Source organism: Scylla paramamosain, chromosome 34, assembly GCF_035594125.1.
Source record: "Scylla paramamosain isolate STU-SP2022 chromosome 34, ASM3559412v1, whole genome shotgun sequence".
NCBI classification, from domain to species: domain Eukaryota; kingdom Metazoa; phylum Arthropoda; class Malacostraca; order Decapoda; family Portunidae; genus Scylla; species Scylla paramamosain.
In genome coordinates, this window is record NC_087184.1 from 12,882,720 (window position 1) to 12,905,219 (window position 22,500).

Consider the following 22,500-nt stretch of genomic DNA (forward strand, 5'->3'; position numbering starts at 1 on the left):
TCTCTCTCTCTCTCTCCTTCTCCCCTTTCCATCTCAACTACTTTCTTCATTTATCTTCTGTCATATTTTTATTTCCTTTACATCTTATTCTCCATCTCTTCTATTTTCTTTACCTTCCTTCTCTTATTCCCTCCTTCCCTCTCCATCCCCTCCCTTCTCCCCTCCCCCACTCACCATCAATACACACAGCCAGACAAACACCATCACTGTACCTGTCACTTTCACCCTTCCAGGAAAAGAACATAAGATTGAAAATACCTCTGCTCTTCTCTCCCCTGTTTCCCATTTCCCTATCCTCTAAATTTTCCTTTATTCCTTTTTCTATTTTTTTCTCTTTCTCCTTATGTTTTCCTTTCTTTTCATCATCATCATCATCATCATCATCATCATCATCATCATCATCATCATCTTCTTCTTCTTCTTCTTCTTCTTCTTCTTCTTCTTCTTCTTCTTCTTCTTCTTCTTCTTCTTCTTCTTCTTCTTCTTCTTCTTCTTCTTCTTCTTCTTCTTGCTACTACTACTACTACTACTACTACTACTACTACTACTACTACTACTACTACTACTACTACTACTACTACTACTACTACTACTATTATTATTATTATTATTATTATTATTATTATTATTATTATTATTATTATTATCATTATTATTATTATCACTATTATTCTTATTACTGTTAGCTACTTTTCCTTTACAATTATTCTTTCACTCATTCATTCAGACAGTCAGTCAGCTAGTCAGTCAGTCAGTCAGTCAGTCAGTCTCCCAGTCAGTCAGTCAGTCAGTCAGTCAGTCAGTCAGTCTCCCAGTCAGTCAGTCAGTCAGTCAGTCAGTCAACCAGTCAGTCTCCCAGTCAGTCAGTCAGTCAGTCTGTCAACCAGTCAGTCTCCCAGTCAGTCAGTCAGTCAGTCAGTCAGTCAGTCAGTCAGTCAGTCTCCCAGTCAGTCAGTCAGTCAGTCAGTCAGTCAACCAGTCAGTCTCCCAGTCAGTCAGTCAGTCAGTCAGTCAGTCAGTCAGTCAGTCAACCAGTCAGTCTCCCAGTCAGTCAGTCAGTCAGTCAGTCAGTTAGTCAGGCTCCCAATACGTCATAAGGAGAATAGATGATAAATAATGCAGTTTTTATTGGATGATTCACCACAAAAAAATCCTCCTTCTCATCTTTTATTCTCCTTCTCTTATCCCTCTTTTTATCCCCTCTTTTTCCCCCTCCTTCGTTCGCTATTGTGGTTTTTGCTTTCATTGTATTTATCATTTTTTTCTCTCTCCTAGTTTGTTCCGAATCGTTGAGGCATTAGACAAAGATTTTTCCCTCTCTCTCTCTCTCTCCCTCTCTTTCTCTCCCTCTCTCCCCTTTCCCTCTCCCTCCTTCTCCCCTCTCTCTCTCTCTCCCCCTTTGCCTCTCTCCCTCTCACAGACACAATGGAACACACGCCCTCTTCTCTCTCTCTCTCTCTCTCTCTCTCTCTCTCTCTCTCTCTCTCTCTCTCTCTCTCTCTCTCTCTCTCTCCTCTTCCTCCCGATTATAATTTTTTTCCTGTTTTCTTCTTGCATTTTCTCTCTAATTCTTCCTTTCATTGGTTTTCTTTTTCTCTTCATTCTTTTTTCTTATTTTCTTTCCTTCCTCCTTTCCATATTTCTTATTCTTCCTTTATTTCTTTCATGATTTTCTCTGTTCCTCTCTTCGTTTTGTCTCTTTTTCTCCTTCCTTCACTTCCTTTCTCTTCCTCTTTTCTTTTTCCTTTCTCTTTCATACTCCCTTCCACATTTTTCCTTATTCTTTCCTGTTTCCCTTTTCGCTTCCTCGTTGTTCATTCCTTTCTCACTTACCCCTTTTTATTATTTCATTATTATCCTCTCCTCTCCCTCTCCTCCCTTCATCATTCATTTCCTGTGGCTTCCCTTCCTTCTCCCTCTCTCCCTCCCTCCCTCCTTCCCTCCCTCAGTTCATTGTTCCCTTCCTCCTCCTCCTCCTCCTCCTCCTCCTCCTCCTCCTCCTCCTCCTCCTCCTCCTCCTCCTCCTCCTCCTCCTACCATTCTTGTTTATTTTGGATCAGTTCTCAAACCATACGGAGGAGGAGGAGGAGGAGGAGGAGGAGGAGGAGGAACAAGAAGAGAAGGAAGAATTCTAGGGAAGGGGATGTTTCTCCTCTTCCTCCTCCTACTCCTCCTCTTCCTCCTCCTCAAATAATTATTCGTAGAGATAAAAGATAGTGTTGTGTTCCTCTCTCTCTCTCTCTCTCTCTCTCTCTCTCTCTCTCTCTCTCTCTCTCTCTCTCTCTCTCTCTCTCTCTCTCTCTCTCACCATATAATTTCTGGGTAACATAAGAGTTTCTCTAAATCATTCTCCACTTGTTTGCCTTCTCTTCCTTCCCTTCCTTGTCTCCGGTTTTCCTTATTTACTGCTTTCCTCTATTCCTCTTCCTCCTCTTCCTCTTCCTCTTCCTCTTCCTCCTCCTCCTCCTCCTCCTCCTCCTCCTCCTCCTCCTCCTCCTCCTCCTCCTCTTCGTCCTTTTCTTTCTTCTCTTTCTCTGCCTCGCTCTTCGTTCCCATGTTCCTTGTTGTTGTTGTTGTTGTTGTTGTTGTTGTTGTTGTTGTTGTTGTTCGTCATCATCATCATCATCATCTCTTTCTTCTTTTTTCTTTTTCTTCTTCTCCACATTTTTGCCTCTCCTCCTTACCTCCTCTTTATCGCCACCCAACCCTTCCATGCCATTCACAATTCCCTACTATTGTCCTCTCTGTCCTCCTCTTCCACCTCCTCTCCCTCCTCCTCCCCGTCCTCCTCCCCCTCCTCCTCCTCTCCCTCTTTACTCACACTCCCAATAATTCCAATGTTGACTCACTTCTCCCTCACTCAACGCCGTGGGAGAGAGAGAGAGAGAGAGAGAGAGAGAGAGAGAGAGAGAGAGAGAGAGAGAGAGAGAGAGAGAGAGAGAGAGAGAGAGAGAGAGAGAGGTTCCTGTTAAGTCTTTATCTCACTGTTTACTTAATCGCTTAGCTCTCCCTCCCAACAACCTCCCCTCCGCCTGACTTCTGGAGGGGGAGGAGATGATCCAGAGGGGAGGGGAGGGGGGTGGGGAGTGTAATAGGGGATCAGGGGAAGGTGCGGGCGTGTGGGAAGAGGATTACACCGCATGAGGATGGCTTATATTGATACCAACACGCGCCCTGCTTGTTCTGTGGCAAAGCGTGAGGGGGCGTGAGGGAGAGAGAGGGAGAGGACTGAGAGGCATAAGAACATAAGAACATAAGGAAATCAGGGAAGCTGCAAGAAGCCATCAGGCCAACACGTGGCAGTCCCTCTATGAAACATGCCTGCCTGTTTCCACCTATCATCCCCATCCATAAATTTGTGTAATCTTTTTTAAGCTTCCCTAATGACTCATCACCAACTGCCTGACTAACCTAACCTAACCTAACCTAACCTAACCTAACCTAACCTAACCTGACTACTGGTTCTATTGCATTCATCCACCACTCTGAGCATCAATTCCTTCCTGTCCCTTTTTTTTTTAGATCTAACTATCAAGAACCCTTTATTTCATGTCCTTTCCTGATTACTGACCCTGGGACTTTTGCTTATGTTACCATTTAAAGACCTCGCAGGAGTGTTGATTCACAAGCTTCAATCTCCATTTTGTAAAGAATACTCCTCATTCTCTCTATTTCTTTAGTCATTCTCCTTTGGTGGAAGAAATAGAGGGAGAGAGAGAGAGAGAGAGAGAGAGAGAGAGAGAGAGAGAGAGAGAGAGAGAGAGAGAGAGAGAGAGAGAGAGAGAGAGAGAGAGGCATGGTAGAAGAAACGAGGAAGAACGTATGGAGGGAAAGATTTTGAGAGAGAGAGAGAGAGAGAGAGAGAGAGAGAGAGAGAGAGAGAGAGAGAGAGAGAGAGAGAGAGAGAGAGAGAGAGTTGAAAATAGGGAGGGAAGGTTGAAGGGATGGAGGAGGGGAGGGAATGGAGGAAAAGATGAGTGTTATAGTGACGGAAATGAGAAGAGGAAGAAGGATGGAGGGAAGGAAGAGAGATAGAGGAGAGCAAATAAAGGCGCCTGGAGGAAAGAGGGAGGGGAGGGAGGGAGAGGAAGGGAGATAGTTGAAGACAAGGGAGGGAAGAAAGGAAATCAGAGTAAAGGAGGAAATAAATGTTAGAGGAAAGAAAGGAGAAGGAAATAGAAAAGAAGAAGAGTAAATATTGAAGTAATTATTCCTATATTTTTCACCCTAGTATTAATTAAACAACCTAATTTTTTTGTTAATTGTTCGTGTTTATATGTTTGATTTTCATTTATCTTGAGTAATTAAACACTAACTTCAAAATTATAAACAATATTAACTTTTCTCATTTATTTGTTTATTTATTTTTCCATTTATTCAACTTGACATTCATTCACTTTGAGTTTGAACAGAAAAAAAAGTTCACTGTAGAAATTTTTAGATAAGTACAATGAAAGAAGGAAGGATGAAACAGAAGGAGGCTCTGAAGGAGTGAAGGAGTAAATTGGAGAAAGAATGTAAACTGAAACTGAATGAGCTGAAGGAATGAAGGATGAAACTGAAGGAACTAAAGAAATGAAGGATTAAGTTGAAGGCGATGAAGGAAGGAAGGATTAAACTGAAGGAGGCGCTGAAGGAATGAAGGATGGAACTGCAGGAGACGCTGAAGGAAGGAAGGATTAAACTGAAGGAGACGCTGAAGGAAGGAAGGAAGGATTAAACTGAAGGAGGCGGCGAAGGAATGAAGGACTTAACTGAAGGAGACACTGAAGGAAGGAAGGATTAAACTGAAGGAGGCGCTGAAGGAATGAAGGATGGAACTGCAGGAGCTACAGGAATGAAGGATTAAGTTAAAGACACCGAAGGAATGAAAACAAACAGAAGAAGGTGCAAGGGTAACCAAGATAACAACGCAAAAGTAATTACCCTCATTCCCTTGTTTATCTGAAGGAGGTGGCGAAGGCAGTGTTACTTAACCCTTTTTGTGGCCAGGGATCGGTGTCACCCCCTCCTTCAGTACGTGTTTAAAGGGCACAAGATTATCCCTTTAAATCTGTTTATTTTACCCTCCCTCCTCCCTTCGTCCCTTCTCGCGTGTCACCCTTCCTCCCCCTTCCCTCCCCTCCTCCCCTCCCTCTCCCTTTTCAATCTCTCTTTTTTCTTTCTGCTCTCGAAATGTGTTTACTTAACTCTCTCTCTCTCTCTCTCTCTCTCTCTCTCTCTCTCTCTCTCTCTCTCTCTCTCTCTCTCTCTCTCACGTCACTTCGCCTATTTATCTTTTCTTATCTATCTCTTCATTCTTCTGTCTTTTTTTCTCTTTCTTTCTTTATTCTTAAGATGTGCTTTGTTTATTCTTTCATTCTGTCTTCCATTCTCTCCCTTCACCTCTCTCTCTCTCTCTCTCTCTCTCTCTCTCTCTCTCTCTCTCTCTCTCTCTCTCTCTCTCTCTCTCTCTCTCTCCTCCATATCTTCCCTCTACTAAAACCACCATCCTCGTCTTCAGTGCTTCCCCTTCCCCCTCTCTCCTCCTCCTCCTCCTCCTCCTGCTCCTCCTCCTCCTCCTCTCATCCAGCTTCCGCCACATTACTCATTATTTTTCTTTTATGAGGGGAGGCGCGTGCTCGGGTGATTCCAGAGGGGAAGGCGCGGCCCGACCCACGCTCCATTGTCACTCCTTCACACTCCGCGCCGCCCGCACCCCAGACTGAGCCGCGCCGCAGGGGAAGCCGCGCCACCTCCTTCCTTCAGCGTCACACTTACACGCTCACACACTTAGAAACGCACTTGAAAACACATCTAAGAACACACTTACACGCTTAAAACACTTAAAAACATACTTAAAAACACACTTACACTTGTTAAGCACACAAACACATTGGCTCACACTTATATTTAAGAAAACAACACTTGCATATTTAAACACACTAGAGACACACTTAAAACACACTAGAGACACACTTAAAACACACTCAAAACACACTTGAAGCACACTTAAAACACACTTAAAACACACTTCCTCACTTAAAAACACATTAAAAAACTTACTTACGCTTAAAACACACTTACACACTTAAGAAATGCTTAAAAACACTTAAAAGCACACTTAAACACTTAAAAATATTAAAAAAAACATACTTACACACTTAGAACATACTTAAAGACACTTGCATACTTAGATACTTAAAAAAATACTTAAAATCATACCCACTTAGAAAAAAAAAAAAAACATACTTAAAAACACACTTGTAGTATATTTAGTCTTCGAAAACACCCTTACCTAAAAAAACATACACACTTAAAGACAGATTTAAAAACACTTACACACTTAAATAAACACACTTACATCCTTACACATTTACTTCCACATACTTACACACTTACAAACCACCGTCACCTTCTCAAGCGCCACACTTACACACTTACATACTTACATAAACGTACACATGTGCATACTAGTTGTTTTCATGCTCCTATGGATTTACTGGTACGACAGGCGCCCCTAGAGAGAGAGAGAGAGAGAGAGAGAGAGAGAGAGAGAGAGAGAGAGAGAGAGAGAGAGAGAGAGAGAGAGATCAAGCGTTACCAAATAATTAACTCTCAAAAGTGAAATTGAGTTGCCACAGTATATTCTCTCTCTCTCTCTCTCTCTCTCTCTCTCTCTCTCTCTCTCTCTCTCTCTCTCTCTCTCTCTCTCTCTCTCTCTCTCAAACACACACAAGCCTTCATTATTAACGCACAGCAATTAAAAAAAAAACAAGTGAAAAAAAAGCCTTCAATTCTGAACCCAAACATCAGAAGCCTTGACCAAAAACGGATCACTGTGTTGTAATCCCCCTGATTCCCCTGCTAGTAATCCCCCTTCCCCTCTGAACCCCCTTTAAACCTCCTCTCTCCTCCCTCTTTCCCTCCCACCTCTCCTGTCCCTTCCTGCCTTACCTCTTTTTAAACCTTCTCTCTCTCCTCCTCTCTTTTTCCTTCCTTTTCTCCTGTTCCTTCCCTCCCATACTTCTCTTTAAACCCCCTCCTCTCTCCCCTCTTTCCCTTCCCTCTTTCCCTTCTTACCTTATCTCCCTTTAAAACTCCCTCTGTTCCCCTTTTTTCCCTCCTCGTCTCCTGTCCCTCCCTACCTTACCTCCCTTTAAAACCCCTTTCCTCCCCTATTTCCTCTCCCTTATTCCCCCTTCAAATTTCCTCTTTCCTCCCCTCCCTTCCCTTCCCTTACCTCCCTTACCTCCATTACCTCCATTCCCTTCGTGCTCTTTCAGTCCAGTTCCTCACCACCGACCCTCTACTCTCCCCTCACTCTCCCTCTACTCTCCCCTCACGTCTCCCCTCTCTGTGATCTGGTCCAGGCCGCTCGCTCCTATAAATTAATCCATCAAATGCAGGTGGGTTATTATTGAACCCTTATTACATGTTTCACTGCAAAATGTGACGACCGTTCAGCGACAGACGAGTGGGAACCGACCCTACCATGTCCCTCCCCCGACCCATTCCACCCCCTTCCTCTTCCGGCCTCTCCCCGATCCCCTCGTCTTTGTTTGGGTGTAGAGGAGGTGCCCCGCTCGCCTGCCGCTGACTGATGGTTGTCCTGGCCCCGTGTGCTGTGTTTTATTGGCCATGTTGGTTTGCTGTGGGTGGTAGGAGGTGGTGCTTGGGTCTCTGGTGAGGTTGGGTTGCGTTGGGTTGGGTTTGGTTGGGTTAGGTTAGGTTAGGTTAGGTGAACTGAAGTGAGGCTGTGTGTGATTAGGTTAGGTTAGGTTTGGCTGGATTAGGTTAGGTTTTGTGTGATTAGGTTAAGTTAGGTTAGGTTAAATGAAGTGAAGCTGTGTGTGATTAAATTAGGTTAGGTTTTGTGTTATTAGGTTAAGTTAGTAGGTAAGGTGAAGTGAGACTGTGTGTGATTAGGTTAAGTTAGGTTTGGCTGCATTAGGTTAGATTTTGTGTGATTAGGTTAAGTTAGGTTATATTAGGTGAAATGAAGTGAGGCTGTATGTGATTAGGTTAGGTTAGGTTAGGTTTGGTGTATGAGGTGAGGTTGTGTGTGATTAATTGAGTTATGCTAGGTGAGGTGAGATGAGGTCAGGTTAGATGAAGTGAGGTGAGGTTAGGTGTGACTGGGTGAAGCAAAGTTAGGGTAGGTTAGGTTAGGTTTGGTGAAGTGATGTGGGATTATGTGTGGTTAAGTTAGGTTAGGTTACATGAAATTGGGTTAGGTTAGGTTATGTTTTGTTACATTGATTATGAAGTTAGATTAATTTAGGATGATAATTTGCTGAATATTGTGTAGAAGAGTTAGGTTAAGTTGAGATTAAGTTAAGTTACTGAATTATGTTATGTTAGGTAAATGAAGATTTGCTAAGGGAGAGAGCGAGAGGAATGAGAAAGGTCGAGGAGAGTTAATGAAGACGTGACGGAAGAGGAAGAGGAAGTGGAGGAGGAGAAAGAGGAGGGGGAGGAGATGATAGTGATAAATGAGAAGTAATTGGAATAACATACATAATTGTCGTAAAATTGTTAAATGGATAGAAAAAAGAATAGTGTTGAGGGGATGGTAGTAGTAGTAGTAGTAGTAGTAGTAGTAGTAGTAGTAGTAGTAGTAGTAGTAATAGTAGTAGTAGTAACTTTTTTCCACCGTTTTCTTCTCACTCATACCGTTTAGTCTCTCTCTCTCTCTCTCTCTCTCTCTCTCTCTCTCTCTCTCTCTCTCTCTCTCTCTCTCTCTCTCTCTCTCTCTCTCTCTCTTCCGGGAAACAAAACGGGAGACTGAAGGGATGATCACCTGCCAAAACACACACACACACACACACACACACACACACACACACACACACACACACACACACACACACACACACACACACACACACACACAGAAATCATGTCTAAACCTCATTTTTCTTTCCTTAAACCAGGGAGAGAGAGAGAGAGAGAGAGAGAGAGAGAGAGAGAGAGAGAGAGAGAGAGAGAGAGAGAGAGAGAGAGAGAGAGAGAGAGAGAATATCAACACACACACACACACCTTCCTTCCCCTTTCTTCAGCAGAGAGAGAGAGAGAGAGAGAGAGAGAGAGAGAGAGAGAGAGAGAGAGAGAGAGAGAGAGAGAGAGAGAGAATCAGAAAGACAGCAAGACAGAGACACACAGAGAGAAAGAGCAACAATGAAGAATCGACTCCCTTAATGACCCAATCACCAGTCTCTTCCTCGCGTCCATGAGTGACATCTAAGGTTTTTTTTAATTCTAGACGCAGTGTGAGTCGATTAGCACCTATCAGTCCCCGTCAGGAGCACCCGGGGCCGCCTCTTCCTCCTCCTCCTCCTCTTCCTCCTCCAGCAGCAGCAGGTCGCCCCTTTCCCCCTGTCACGGCCCTTTCAATTATCACCATTTATCATTCGTGAGTTAATTCGAACAGCTTGTAATGAGTTCAATCTTATTCGTGGCGGAGACCAGAAGGAGTCATATGTATTTGTCGTCGCCCTATTGGTTTTGTTTTTGTTCTTGTTGATGTGGGTGTGGGTGTGGGAGAGTAGGTTAGGGCTGGGAAAGCTTGGGTTTGTGTGCCGGATAGGTTAGGTTTGCATGTGTGTGTGTGTGTGTGTGTGTGTGTGTGTGTGTGTGTGTGTTTGTTTGGTTTGTTTGTTTGTTTGTTTGTTGTTGTTGTTGTATTAGGTGGTGACGTTAAGTGACAGATAGATTGATAGATAAATAGATAGATCGATAGATAGATGATAGATAGATTGAGAGAGAGAGAGAGAGAGAGAGAGAGAGAGAGAGAGAGAGAGAGAGAGAGAGAGAGAGAGAGAGAGAGAGAGAGAGAGAGAGAGAGAGAGAGAAACCCCCTCCCTACTCACCTCACACCACACGCACCCACCACACCCACCACACCCACCACACCCTAAACTCCCCAAACAACCCACACTCTACGGAATTCTCTCTCCTGTAGTTCCCAGCCTCCTCTCCTGCACCCGCCACACCTCTGCTATCTGTCCCCCCTCATATCTCCCCCTCTCCCCCACGGACACTTATCAGTCACCACCACACACACTACGCCACATATAACATTTAGATAACTACCCTTAAGCCGCCAATACACTAACACTTTACAATACAAACTATCGTAAAATAGCGCGCTTTACTTCCACCAACTTCACCAGAACTCCACCGCAAAACCACAAGATAGATCATTGACTGTTTTTTGCCTCCACATCCCGTGACCGCCACATCTTGCTGGGGAATTGTGAGGTTGTCAATGCATATTATTCCCCTGTGGGAGTTTAATGCGTGTTTACGGCGGCTCCTCACGTCCTGTTTGATACCCAATGTGTGTTTGTAGTCCGCGAACCTTTGAAATGGTGCTAAGTTCCTTTATACGGAAGAAAATAGGTGAATAGGAAGTGTAAGGGATCAGAAATTAAGCTTTTTTCTTTCTTTCTTTATCGACTCGCTGTTTTGATGTGTGTTTATAGTCCCCGAACCTTTGAAATGGTGTTAGATTCCTTTATACTGAAGAAGATAAGGGTGATTAAGAAGTATAACGGATCAGACTCTACGCCTTTTTTTTCTTTCTTTTTTCGATACTCCGTTTTGTTGTGCATTTATGACCCCCCTCCTTGAAATGGTGTTCAATCCCCTTATACTAAAGAAAATAAGAGATAAACTGGAGGTATAAGGAATCAGAAACCAAGCTTTTTTTCTCTCTTTTATTCCTATTTGGTTTTTTATTCGTATCTTGAATCTGATAGCTGATGTGTGCTTATGACCCTTGAACCCTTGAAATGGCGTTAAATTCCATTATACTGAGGAAAATAAGAGATATCAGGAAGTATAAGAGATCAGAAACTAAGCTTTTTTTTTCTCTCCTTTTCTGTAAATCTCTGTTTTCATGTGTGTTTATGATCCTGAACCTTTGAAATGGTGTTGAATTCCCTTATACTAAAGAAAATAAGAGGTGAACTGCAGGTGTAAGGGATCAGAAACCAAGATCTTTATTTTCTCTTTTTCCCTGTGACTCGCTGTTTTGACTCGTATGTTGTAAATGTTCATGAATCCTGAACCCTTGGCATGGTGTTAGATCGCCCTGTACTAAGGAAAATAAAGGGCGAACATGAGATATAAGGATTCAGAAACCATGTTTTTTTCTCTTTTTTTCCGTGACTCTATACTTTTATGATTCCTAAACCGTTGAAATAGTGTTAAATTCCCTTATACTCAAGAAAATAGAAGATAAAATGGAGGTGTAAGCGATCAGAGACTTTTTTTATCTGTTTCCCCGTGACTCGTGTTTTGGTTAGTGTCGTGAACCTGAACCCTCTGAAAAAGTGTTAAAACCCCTTATACTAATGAAAACAAGGGTAAACAGGAAGTATAAGGAATCAGAAACTAAGCTTTTTTTCTCTCTCTTTTCCCCCGTGACTCGTGTTTTGGTCCTCGTAAAGCAGAACACACTCCGGCATCTGTACTGGAAATGCCGTAGGTAACCAGGTAACCAAGGCCTCCCCTGGGAACACAGTGCTGCCATCTACCCGCCAGGTGAGGCACTTCGTAATCACCAAAACATTACCTGGCGTGTCCGATTCTCTCCCTGCACCTCCTCACGCACACACCGCACGTTCGAACACTATATTTTCCGTTTATATAACTCCAACAGGACTCTAAAAACCTCACCAGTAAGCTGTGAAACTCTATTATACTCTTAGAATTTCGTGTAGAAGTGAATGTAGGTGAGTGATGATAGAGAGAGGAAGGTTAGCGGGAGACGGAACGAAGAGGTGGTGGTGGTGGTGGTGGTGGTGGTGGTCAGTAGGCGTGGCTTTTCCGATGACTGACTTCCCCCGCTCGCCACATGGACATCACCAACACCTCCACGGGTCATTTTCCTCCCCCAGGGGACAGCCCGCGCCTCCGTGACACTCCTGTTTCCTCATTTTATCCGCCACCTTCGCTCAGGGTTGTGTTGTGAAATCTTTCGACGTCTTTACTTTGTGTTTTTGATAGGGTGTAGTGGAAGTTGTTTGGGTTTTCAGTGGTGTTCTGATGGCTCTGGTGATAGTTAGCTGGCTGTAGTGGAATTTACTGGGGTTTTCAAGGGTGTTTTCATGGTTTTGGTAATATTTGTTGTGGTCTTCATGGTTCTAGTGATAATTAACAGGTTGTAGTGGGAAGTTACTGGGGGTTTACAGGCTGTAGTGGAAAGTATTGAAGTTTGCAAGGGTGTTTTCATGGTTCTGGTGATAGTTAACAAGTTCTGGTGGAAGTTATTGGGGTTTTCAAGGATGTTTTCGCGGTTCTAGTCAACACACACACACACACACACACACACACACAGGGGCAATCAGGGAGGGTTTGGTGTGATGCTTTGACAGTGGGTGCCTCGCGGGCAGGTTGAGGCGCCCCGCTGGCCCGCCCTGTCCTGCCACGCCCATCAGCACCTCAGACACGTCCCGCCCTCTAGCCCTCCCCCGGGCCAGAGGGCCGTCGCGCCTCAGGGCGCGACGGCTCCTTCTGCTGCAGCTCTCTGGGGTGGTGGTGGTGGTGGTGGTGGTTCTTTTGGTGGTCTTTCGGTGGTGGTGGTGGTTAAGGACTGTGGTAGTATAGTAGTAGAAGTAGTAGTAATAGTAGTAATAGTAGTAACAGTAACAGTAGTAGTAGTAGCAGTAGTAGTAGTAGTAGTAGTAGTAGAAAGAATAATAATAATAATAATGATAATAATAATAATAATAATAATAATAATAATAATAATAATAATGATAATAATAGAAACAACAACAATAACATTATTATTATTATTATTATTATTATTATTATTATTATTATTATTATTATAAGTAGTAGTAGTAGTAGTAGTAGTAGTAGTAGTAGTAGTAATAGTAGTAGTAATAGTAGTAGTAATAGTAGCAGCAGTAGCAGCAGCAGCAGCAATAGTAGCACCACCACCACCACCACCACCACCACCACAGTACCTCAGCATAATCTAAGTACACAATCTACCGGTACATATCTCAAGGCCTTTAAATCAAGCACACAGGTAACATATATTTCAAACCTGTACACTTACATGCGCGAGTTAATACTTCAGTCACACGTACGTACATTCCGGGCACGTGCGACTCCTCCTTTCAGCCTGATTGTAACAGAGTGGCCTGGATGTTATCTTAAACTCATCTCAGCATTTATCATTTATCAGGGACATTTATCGCCCCGGGAATGCATTAAATTCTCTCTCTCTCTCTCTCGACAATTTTTGCAACGTACTTTTGTAAATGTTTTTCTTTAATTCGGTGATATATATTTTTTTCGTTTTCTTCGTATTCTTTTTCTCATTTTTTTTTAAGTAAGTTCGTAATTATTCTAAACTTTTTTCTTTCTATATTCAGTTTTTTTTGTATGTTCTTTTAATTGCGTTATGTTTTTTTTTTCTACGTATTTTTTTTTTCTTTTTGAAGTATGTTTCTTATTATATTGACTTTTTTTTTTATACTTTCAAGTGCTGTTTGTATGTTTCCTTGATTCTGCGGCGTCATTTTTCTTCGTTTTTTTTTTTTTTTAAGTATATTCGTAATGATCCTGACATTTTTTCATTCAATCTCTTTTTGCATATCTTTTTTTTTTTTTTTTGATTCCATGTCGTTTTTTTCGTGTTCTTTTTTTTTTTAGATTCTTTAGAAGTGTGTTACTAATTATCTTAACTTTTTTACATTCATTTTTTTCTTTATTTTCTTAATTCCTTAACGTTATTATTTTTTCTGTCTTATTAAGCAATTTGTAATAATTTTTATTTTATACTTTTAATCTCTTTTTTTTCGAATTTTTAAATGTTTATGTCCGAGTTCTTTGACCTTTTTCTCATTTTCCTATTTTTTTTTTTTTGTGGGGGATCGTTTTTGTTCAGTTTGCTACTAAGTGTGCTGCTCTTTTCTATTTTTATGTTTATATTTATTTTTTTTCTTTTCATTAAGATTTCAGGAGATGTACGTCTCATGATTATTATCTTTTTTTTTTTTTCGTTTCCAAGAAGAAGGAGGAGAATAATAATGAAGCTCTGAAAGAGGAGAAGGAGGAGGAGGAGGAGGAGGAGGAGGAGGAGGAGGAGGAGGAGGAGGAGGAGGACATTAATACTAACAAGGAAAAGAAAGGCAAAAGGAGGAAGAATATCAAGAAGTACGAAGAGGAGGAAGAGGAGAAGGAGAAAGAAGAACAACAACAACAATTTGAACCACATGAGAAGAAATGAAATATAAAAATGAAGAAAACAAATAAACGAACCAAAAGTGACTCGTGTGTGAACCGTGAACCAGTGAACCCGTGAACCCGTGAACCCGTGAACCGTCCCTTCTACCCCCCCCACCACCCCCATACCCACGCTCCTCTTACCCTACTAACTCAACTATATTTTCAGCGGGAAACTGGGACTTGGTGGGGTGGGTCTTGTAGTTTGGCTGAGTGGAGTTTTAATGGGCTTAGTTGGTGTTGGAGAGGGGGGGGGGGGAGTTAGTGGGTGTTGATGGTGATGTTGTGGTGGTACTGAGTGAGGTTGGTATGGGGTGATCTGGGGTGGTTTTGGCTTATTGGGGGGACGGGGGGGAGGGAGAAGGAGGGAATTGGTGATGGTTGTGGTTCTTTTCTTTTTCTTTTTCCTCCTCTGCTTTCTTCCTCGTTATCCTTGTCCTCTTCTTCGTCATCCTTCTCCTCCTCCTCCTACTCGTACTTCTCCTTTTCCTCTTATTTCTCCTACTTTGTGTCTTTGTCTCGTATTTGTTGTTGTTGTTGTTGTTCTCCTCCTCCTCCTCCTCCTCCTCCTCCTCCTCCTCCCCCTTTGTCTATCTCTTCTTTCCTTACTGTTACACCACTTCCTCCTCTTCTTTCTCCTCCTCCTTTGTGTCTCCATCTCTTCTTCCTCTGTCTTTCCCCCTCTCCTTGCGACTCCAGTGCCTCCTCCTCCTCCTCCTCCTCCTCCTCCTGCTTCGGAATTCTCTCTCTCTTGACTCCCTGCAAATTATTTCACATCGGAATGATCACGTAAGTCCCAATTGGTCCTTATCGTCGGGAGTCACAGGGGCGTCTTTTGTGCGCTGCCGTGTTGATATTACAAGTTTATTGTCGTAGGATTATGACAATAAGCTCGGATGCCTGTGTTCGAATCCCCCCAACCTGCACCGCCAGCCTGCCTCGATCTGCGCCGCCCCGCCTTGGCCTGCGCACGTGAAAGCACCGGAGTTTTCGCCACGAGCGGGCATAACCAATAGCCATCGTCCGCGAGTTGAGGTACGGACGGCGGGAAACGCGGTCGTAATTAAAATAAACCTCGGAAATTTGAGGATTCCACTCCTTCAGACGCGTCCTGGGATGGCCCTCAGCTCCTCACTCTATTACCCCGCGCCCTATGATACAACTGCAGGAGGCCGCGCCGGGACACTACCCTCAGCCGCGCGTCCTCAGAACTCACCCTTACCGCTCGCATACTCCCTCACACAACCTTAACCTCTCCCATACACACATGCACCCTACACACACCAAAAACACATCCTACACTCACATAGACACTTAACTAACTCGACTTACCTAACGAAACACTGAAATTTTGAAGCCACGGAGGTACAAGAGTCGTTCAGGTGAGGGCAAGTGAGGCGGCGGTAAGGCTCAAGGTGGCGTGGCGTGCGCAGGTGGGTTAGGTCGCGGCCACTCTGCAGGTGAACCCAGGAGGCTGGACTCTCGCGGCGCTCACAACATCGCCATATCGAAATCCTGTAATTCCATCAAGGGTCCCGCTGCGTCTGGTTTTCAATATTTTTGAGAAATTTAGAAACAGCTGTGTAGAAGCCGTTCGGTTAATTTTGCGCCGGTTATCGTAAATTAACCCGATAGAGAACGGCAGAAAGAGAGTGTGGGAGAGGAGCAGGGAGAGGAGGGGTGGAGAGGGGGGCGTGGAGAAAGAGGGGGAGGGGGGTATATAGAGAGGAGAGTAGAGGGGGAGGAAGTAGGAAGTTTAGGGAGACTGAGGGACGAGAGAGAGAGAGAGAGAGAGAGAGAGAGAGAGAGAGAGAGAGATAGATAGATAGAGAGAGAGAGAGAGAGAGAGGAGAGAGAGAGAGAGAGAGAGAGAGAGAGAGAGAGAGAGAGAGAGAGAGAGAGAGAGAGAGAGAGAGAGAGAGAGAATTGTATCGAGAAGAGAGGGAGGAAAAGGGAAATTAAGTAGTGAGTGAAGAAAGAAAGGAAACAAAGAAGGAATGGAGAGACTAAGATTAAATTTAATTATGTTAGATTGAGGTCAAGTTGGGTCAGGTTAAGTTAGAGTAGGTAAGATTAGGTAAAGTTAATTAAGGTAAGGTGTCCTTGGGTAAAGGGTTAGGTTAGGTTAGTTAAGTAAGGTTAGATCAAGTTAGACTAGGTTAGGTTAGGTAAGGTAAAGTTAGCTTAGATAAGATTAATTTAAGTTTGGTGTCAGGTTAGGTAAGATTAGGTCAAGTTAAGTTAGGTGCGGTAAGGTAAGGTCTCGTTAGGTAAGGTCAGGTTTTGCTAGGTTAGGTTTGGTCAGGTCGGGTTATGTTAGATAAGGCCAAGTTAGGTCACGTTAGTTTAGGTTAGGTCACGTTAGGTTAGGTTAGGTTAAGTTATGCTAGATTAGGTTAGGTTAAGTTAGGTTAGGTTAGGTCAGATTAGGTTAGGTTAAGTTAAGTTAGGTTAGGTTAGGTCAGGTTAGGTTAGGTTAGGTCACGTTAGGTTAGGTTAAGTTGTGCTAAATTAGGTTAGGTCAAGGGCGTGGGAGGTGAGCAGTGAGGATGAAGGAGCATGAGCGGGGGGGAGGGGTGGAGGTGGCAGGAGCACTGAGGCGACACAAGCACCACACAGGCGACAAGGTGACCAACACTACACACCTGCTGTGGGCGCCCTGGCTGCCTTGTCGTGACTCCTGGCAACCTCCTCCTCCTCCTCCTCCTCCTCCTCCTCCTCCTCCTCCTCCTCCTCCTCCTGATCAACCACAAAAAAAAAAAAAAACATTTAAATCACCAAAATTAGTGAGTTGAATAAATGACAAGTTATTGATAATTACCTGATGATGCGTATGTTTTGGTTCCTCTTCATGGATTCGCTTTCGTGGATCTTTATTGTCTTTCTTAATTGTTTTTTTTTTTTTTTTTTGTAATCGAGTGTCGAGTCAGTAGGGAATTGTTAAAGGAAGATCAGATAAATTTATGAATGATGATGGGGGAAGTATTTATTTATTTATTTATTTATTTTTAAAGAGTGCCACGTGTATGCTTGGTGGCGTCTTGCAGCTTCCCTTGTGTTCTGATGTTCTCGTGAGGGTGGAGTGTGTGGTGTGAGGTAAGGCTTAATTAGAGGCGAGGGAGGGGCAGGTATGGGCAAGTGCAAGTATAGGCGAGGTGAGGGATAGCTATAGGGAAGTACAAGTATTACAAGTACATTCATTCTACGGATACAGCCTGCCTGGCTTAAACCTGGCAGTGCTGTGTTACCCACGCGACATTCTAAGTGGTAGACTGATAAGTAAAGAAAGATTATTATGGTCTAGAAAACCCTTGAAAGAAAGATAAATTTAAGAATAAAAGAAAAAAAAATGGTTATCAATTTTTATACCATATCTTAGAAGTAATTAATCTAGCGCTGAACTAATGAACACAGAGAATAACGATGGCTTTATTGAAAAAAAGAGAAGATGCAGAAGAAAAGATAGACTAAAGGAAAGATGAAAATTTTTTTAAACCTTTGTATTTTATTTTGGGATTGAATAAGTAATGAAGTGCAGGATTAATTAGTATGAAAATATCTATCATATGAGGTGCGAATGGGTGAGGATCGCGTCCCAGCAGAGCGACATGTATATTGAAAAATGTATGGTGCAAATAATGATGATTGCAATTTTTTGGGAATGACATTTCAGCTTATAAGGAATCTGTTAGTTAGTTATTAGTTAGTTATAATATTTTTTATCCTTGACCGATATATCTGATACGTAAAAAAAAAAAAAAAAAGACTTAGGAGTAGAAGAAAAGTTTAAAAGTCCTAACACACACACACACACACACACACACACACGAATAGAAGAAAAGTTTAAGTCCTAACACACACAAACACACACACACACACACACACACACACACACACACACACACACACACACACACACACACACACACACACACACACACACACACACACATCACATTTTAAAAGTAAACAAAGCAGCTCTCACCATCTCAGATAATGTGTGTTTTTTTTTTTTCAACCAGTCTGCCTCGATTATAAAAGAAATACTGTACAACTTTCCTCCTTAACTTGGATTAGGAATGAAATATATTAGAGATGAATTATAATAAGTATAAAATTGTGGTCATCACATTTAATGGCGCTAAGGTAGAATAGTGAATAATAATGAATTAATAGATTAAAGACATTAAGACGAATGATATTAATTAGCTTGTTAGTTAGTTAGTTATGCTCTTAAATAGTTAGTTAGTTGGTTAGTCTGTTAGTTAGTTGGCTAGTCAGTTAATTAGTTGGCTAGTTAGTTATTTAATTAGTTAATCAGTCTGTTAGTCAGTCAGTTGGTTAGTTATGGGACAAGTATAAGACAGTAAGGTGAATGATGAATGAAGCCCTGCAGTGATGGATAATGAAAAACAAAGCTAGGAAGTGAATAGATGAAGTTAATTGTTGAGTTACGCAGTGAATGAGACCCATGATGATGAGTGAAAAGTAAAGATGAATAAATCGACATGAATTTACTCAACTTCTATCCGTGAAGAAAGTTTGGAGTGAATGAATGAATGAATGAGATGAACAATAAACACACCACAAAAATAATAGTAAATCGTAATGAATAAACGTGAATAACAACAAATTACCTTTGAATAAGGCCGTAGATTAACAAGTAAATAAAAGAGATAAACAAACCACAAAAATATGAATAACAAATAATGATGAATAATAACGAATAAACATACATGAATAATAACCTTTGAATAATGAATAAGTGTCTAGAAGAATGAGGGAGGGAATGAATAAAGAAGATCCCTCCCTCACCTGTTACTCTCACCTGTTACTCTCACCTGCACGACTTGGCCAGCTTTCCCACGCTTGTCTCACCTTGGATGCTGTGTTACCTTACCCTACATTACCCTGTCTTACCTTGCTTAACCTTCCCTTACCTTCCATTACCGTCTCTTACCTTCCCCTATCTCACCTTACTTTGCCGTGCCTCACCTTACCCTACCCTATCTTACCTTATGTTATCTGCTATCTGTTATCGTCGTCTGATCCTGTTCTATCTTACTCTCCCCTGTTTTATCCTGCCTTAGTGTGACGATTTGACCGTATCTAACCTTGTCTTGCCTTGCCTTACCCTGCGCTTCTGTGTCTTCCGTGTCCTACCCTGCCTTGCCCTAACCTGGCCTACCGTATTTTGTTCTTTCTTGCCTATTTTTTCCTGTCGTATTTTGGTTTACCCTAGCCTAACCCAACCTTACTTACCATACCCTATCTACTCTGCCATACCCTACCTACCTAACCTATAACCATACCTAACCTAACCTGACCTAACCTAACCTAACCTAACCTGACCTAACCTAACCTAACCTAACCTAACCTAACCTGACCTGACCTGACCTGACCTGACCTAACCCAACCTAATCTCACCTACTTTTCTGTACTCTCTCCTTAACAGTTTCTTCTGTTTATCAATTATTTAGATACTAATCATGTAATTTTCCTCTCCTTGTATCCTCCTCTTTTTCTTCCTCTTCCTCCTCCTCTTCTTCCTCGTCATCGTTATTATTGTCCTCCTCGTCCTTCTCGTTCTTTCTCCTTTCCGTTTTCTTCTTTTTCTTCTTCCTGTTCCTTGCTTTCTATTTTCTTGCTTTCTCTTTTTTTGTTGTTTTCTTTCTCCTCATCATCCTCCATCTTCTTCTTCTTTTTCTTCTTCTTCTTCTTCTTCTTCTTCTTCTTCTTCTTCTTCTTCTTCTTCTTCTTCTTCTTTTTTTTCTTCTTCCTTGTTGTTGTTGTTGTTGTTGTTGTTGTTGTTGTTGTTGTTGTTTCTTCTTCTTCTTCTTCTTCTTCTTCTTCTTCTTCTTCTTCTCTTCTTCTCTTCTTGCCTCGTCCTCTTCCTCCTGTTGCTTCTCGTCCTCTTCTTTCTCCTCCTTTTCCTGGTACAGAGTAATGCGCCAACAAAGGACACGAAATAAAAAGAATGAAAAAAAAAAAAAAAGAACATGAGGCGTGTGATAATCGAACATAATTATCCTTATCATTGAGTTTCGCGTCCTTGCCTCCCTCCCGCTGATAATGTTGACAGGTGCTTCCTTTGTTTGTTGTTGTTTTTTTACCTTTTGTTCTCACCTCACGTTCATTCAGCTTCCCCGTTTTTCGTAATGTATAAATAGAACGTGTTTTTTTTTTATTACTATTTTTTTTTTTTTGTAATTTTTCCCGTTTGTTTTCGTTGTTACTAAATTTATCTTCTTCGTTTTCTTTTAGTTGTAATTTAAAAAGAATGTGTGTATTTGATTTTTTTCGTTAGCTAATTTTGTATCTTGTTTTCATCCATTTTTTGTTTATTTGCTTCTACTTTTCTGTGTGGATTTAGCTTCCTTTTTTTTCGTTTCATTTTTCAAAAGCACGTGTTTATTTTGCTTTTCTTATCGGTAACAAATTTCATACCACTTGTTTTAGTTCATATTTGTTTTTTATTTCTACTTTTTCTGTGTGCAAGTGTTAAGGTGATACTGAGGCAGAGGATCACGTTGCGTCCTGGCGTGTGTCCTGGCGGGGGGCGGGTGGAGGGTGTGCTGGGGGGAGTGAGGTAGGGGGCAATGAGAAGGGAATGTGAGAGGGGGGGTAGGGGGCCACGGCGAGGGTCTGCCACGCACGGTCTGGAGGTGACTTGCGTGTGTTGGCGGCTCAGGTGGGGAGGAAATGTACTTGCTTACCTGTCTGTACGTACCTGTGTGCACCTGGCTGCTGGTACTTGTTGGTGTTGGTTTGTCTCGCGGCGGTCTTCTCTATTTAATTGTTGTCACTCGTTATTGAGGACTCTCTCTCTCTCTCTCTCTCTCTCTCTCTCTCTCTCTCTCTCTCTCTCTCTCTCTCTCTCTCTCTCTCTCTCTCTCTCTCTCTCTCTCTCTCTCTCTCTCTCTCTCTCTCTCTCTCTCTCCTGAGCGTGGCGGGAAATTTTAGGAGAGACAACAGTGGCGAAGTTGCTGCGTGCGGGCAGCCTGGTGGTGGCGAGGCAGCAGGGCGTGGGCGGCTCCAGGGTGTCTGGCAGGTGTACGAGTTACGCCTGTGTGTGCAGCGTGACGGGCGCCCTGCCCCCTGTGTGCAGCACTCCGGCTTGGTCGCCGCCAGGGACTGACGCGTAACGCAAATGCAATTCTTGTTTATTGTCACTGAAAAATTTCCTCAGGAGGTGGCGCGGCCCCTCCTCGCGGGTGATTCAAGGCGGGTCTTAATAAGGAGGAAGACGCAGGCGGCGGGACGCGCTGCGCGGGGAGATAAGGGAATGAGGCGCAGCGGCGAGCAGCGGGAGGCAGCCGACCCGCCGGTCCCACGCGGCTTTCCAGATGCGCTGCCTGCGGGAGGCGGCGACACCACTGGGGAAGCAGACGGGGCGCGGCGCAGGGACAGCAGTTCACCCTGCTGCAGCAGTGGCTGCCTGAGTCTGCCACGCGGCGACACGCCTGCCGGTCACTGCTGCTGCGGCGCGCCCTGCAGGGTGTCCCATGACCGGGCCTATAGCCAGTTTTTGCCGGAGTGTCGCACCGCGGGGGGCGGCGCGACCCGGGCTACACCCTCGGGAGACAATAGCGCCCCTGCGGCTCCCACGCCCGGGGCCGCCCCAGGACGCCTGATAATGCGCCGCCCGACAAATGAAACGCCGAGGCCAACCCGCCGCTGCACCAGACCAGTCCCTGCGCGACGACCACCGGGCGGGGACGTGCAGTGTGCCCTGTCCTCCGTGTCCTTTGAGTCCTCCGTTTCCTCTGTGGCGGTGTGCGTGACCCGCGTGTCCTACGTGTGCGTGGCGGGGCGGGGCGGGGCGGCGTGGCCTCGTGCCGTGTCGCCGTGTCGCCTCGTGCCGTGTCGCCGCAGTGCCGCGCCACGCTGTCTGTGCCATCGCCATATCGTCACCGCGTCACCACGCCGCGCCCTGCTCTCCTTCAAGTGTTGGTGGCCACAGCAGCGTTCCGTCCGTCACGGCAGCCGCGCCAGCACCCCGCCAAGCAGCGGCACTGGTGAGGCAAGCAAACCCCACCAGGCACGCGTCCTGTGGGAAATCCTTCACTCTCACGCACGCGTCTTTCACCACTCCTCCCTGCCTCCCCTTCACTCTCCCTCACGCACCACCCTCATCTCAGCAAACAGAAGCTCCTCCTGACACGTGTACGTACTTGGAGTCAGTTGGCACAATCATTCCTTCTGTTAGTTCAGGTCAGGTCGGGTCAAGTTACCGCCGCCTCGCCCATACAGCGCCCTCAGACAGTCACGTG

At 43.8% G+C, this 22,500-nt stretch overlaps 1 protein-coding gene across 3 annotated transcripts in view; it reads left to right on the forward strand.

The window, feature by feature from the left end:
- Positions 1 to 22,500, forward strand: part of LOC135090202 (uncharacterized) — a 264,688-nt gene that overhangs the window by 74,550 nt on the left and 167,638 nt on the right. For 2 of the 3 annotated variants that reach the window (XM_063986661.1, XM_063986662.1), the window contains exon 1: positions 21,152 to 22,245. The exons of the other annotated variant lie outside the window; for it this stretch is intronic. In XM_063986661.1, the coding sequence (XP_063842731.1) occupies positions 21,378 to 22,245 (868 nt within the window). In that variant the 5' untranslated portion in view covers positions 21,152 to 21,377. Of the gene's footprint in view, positions 1 to 21,151; positions 22,246 to 22,500 lie in introns of those variants that run through there. 3 annotated transcript variants of the gene reach the window in all.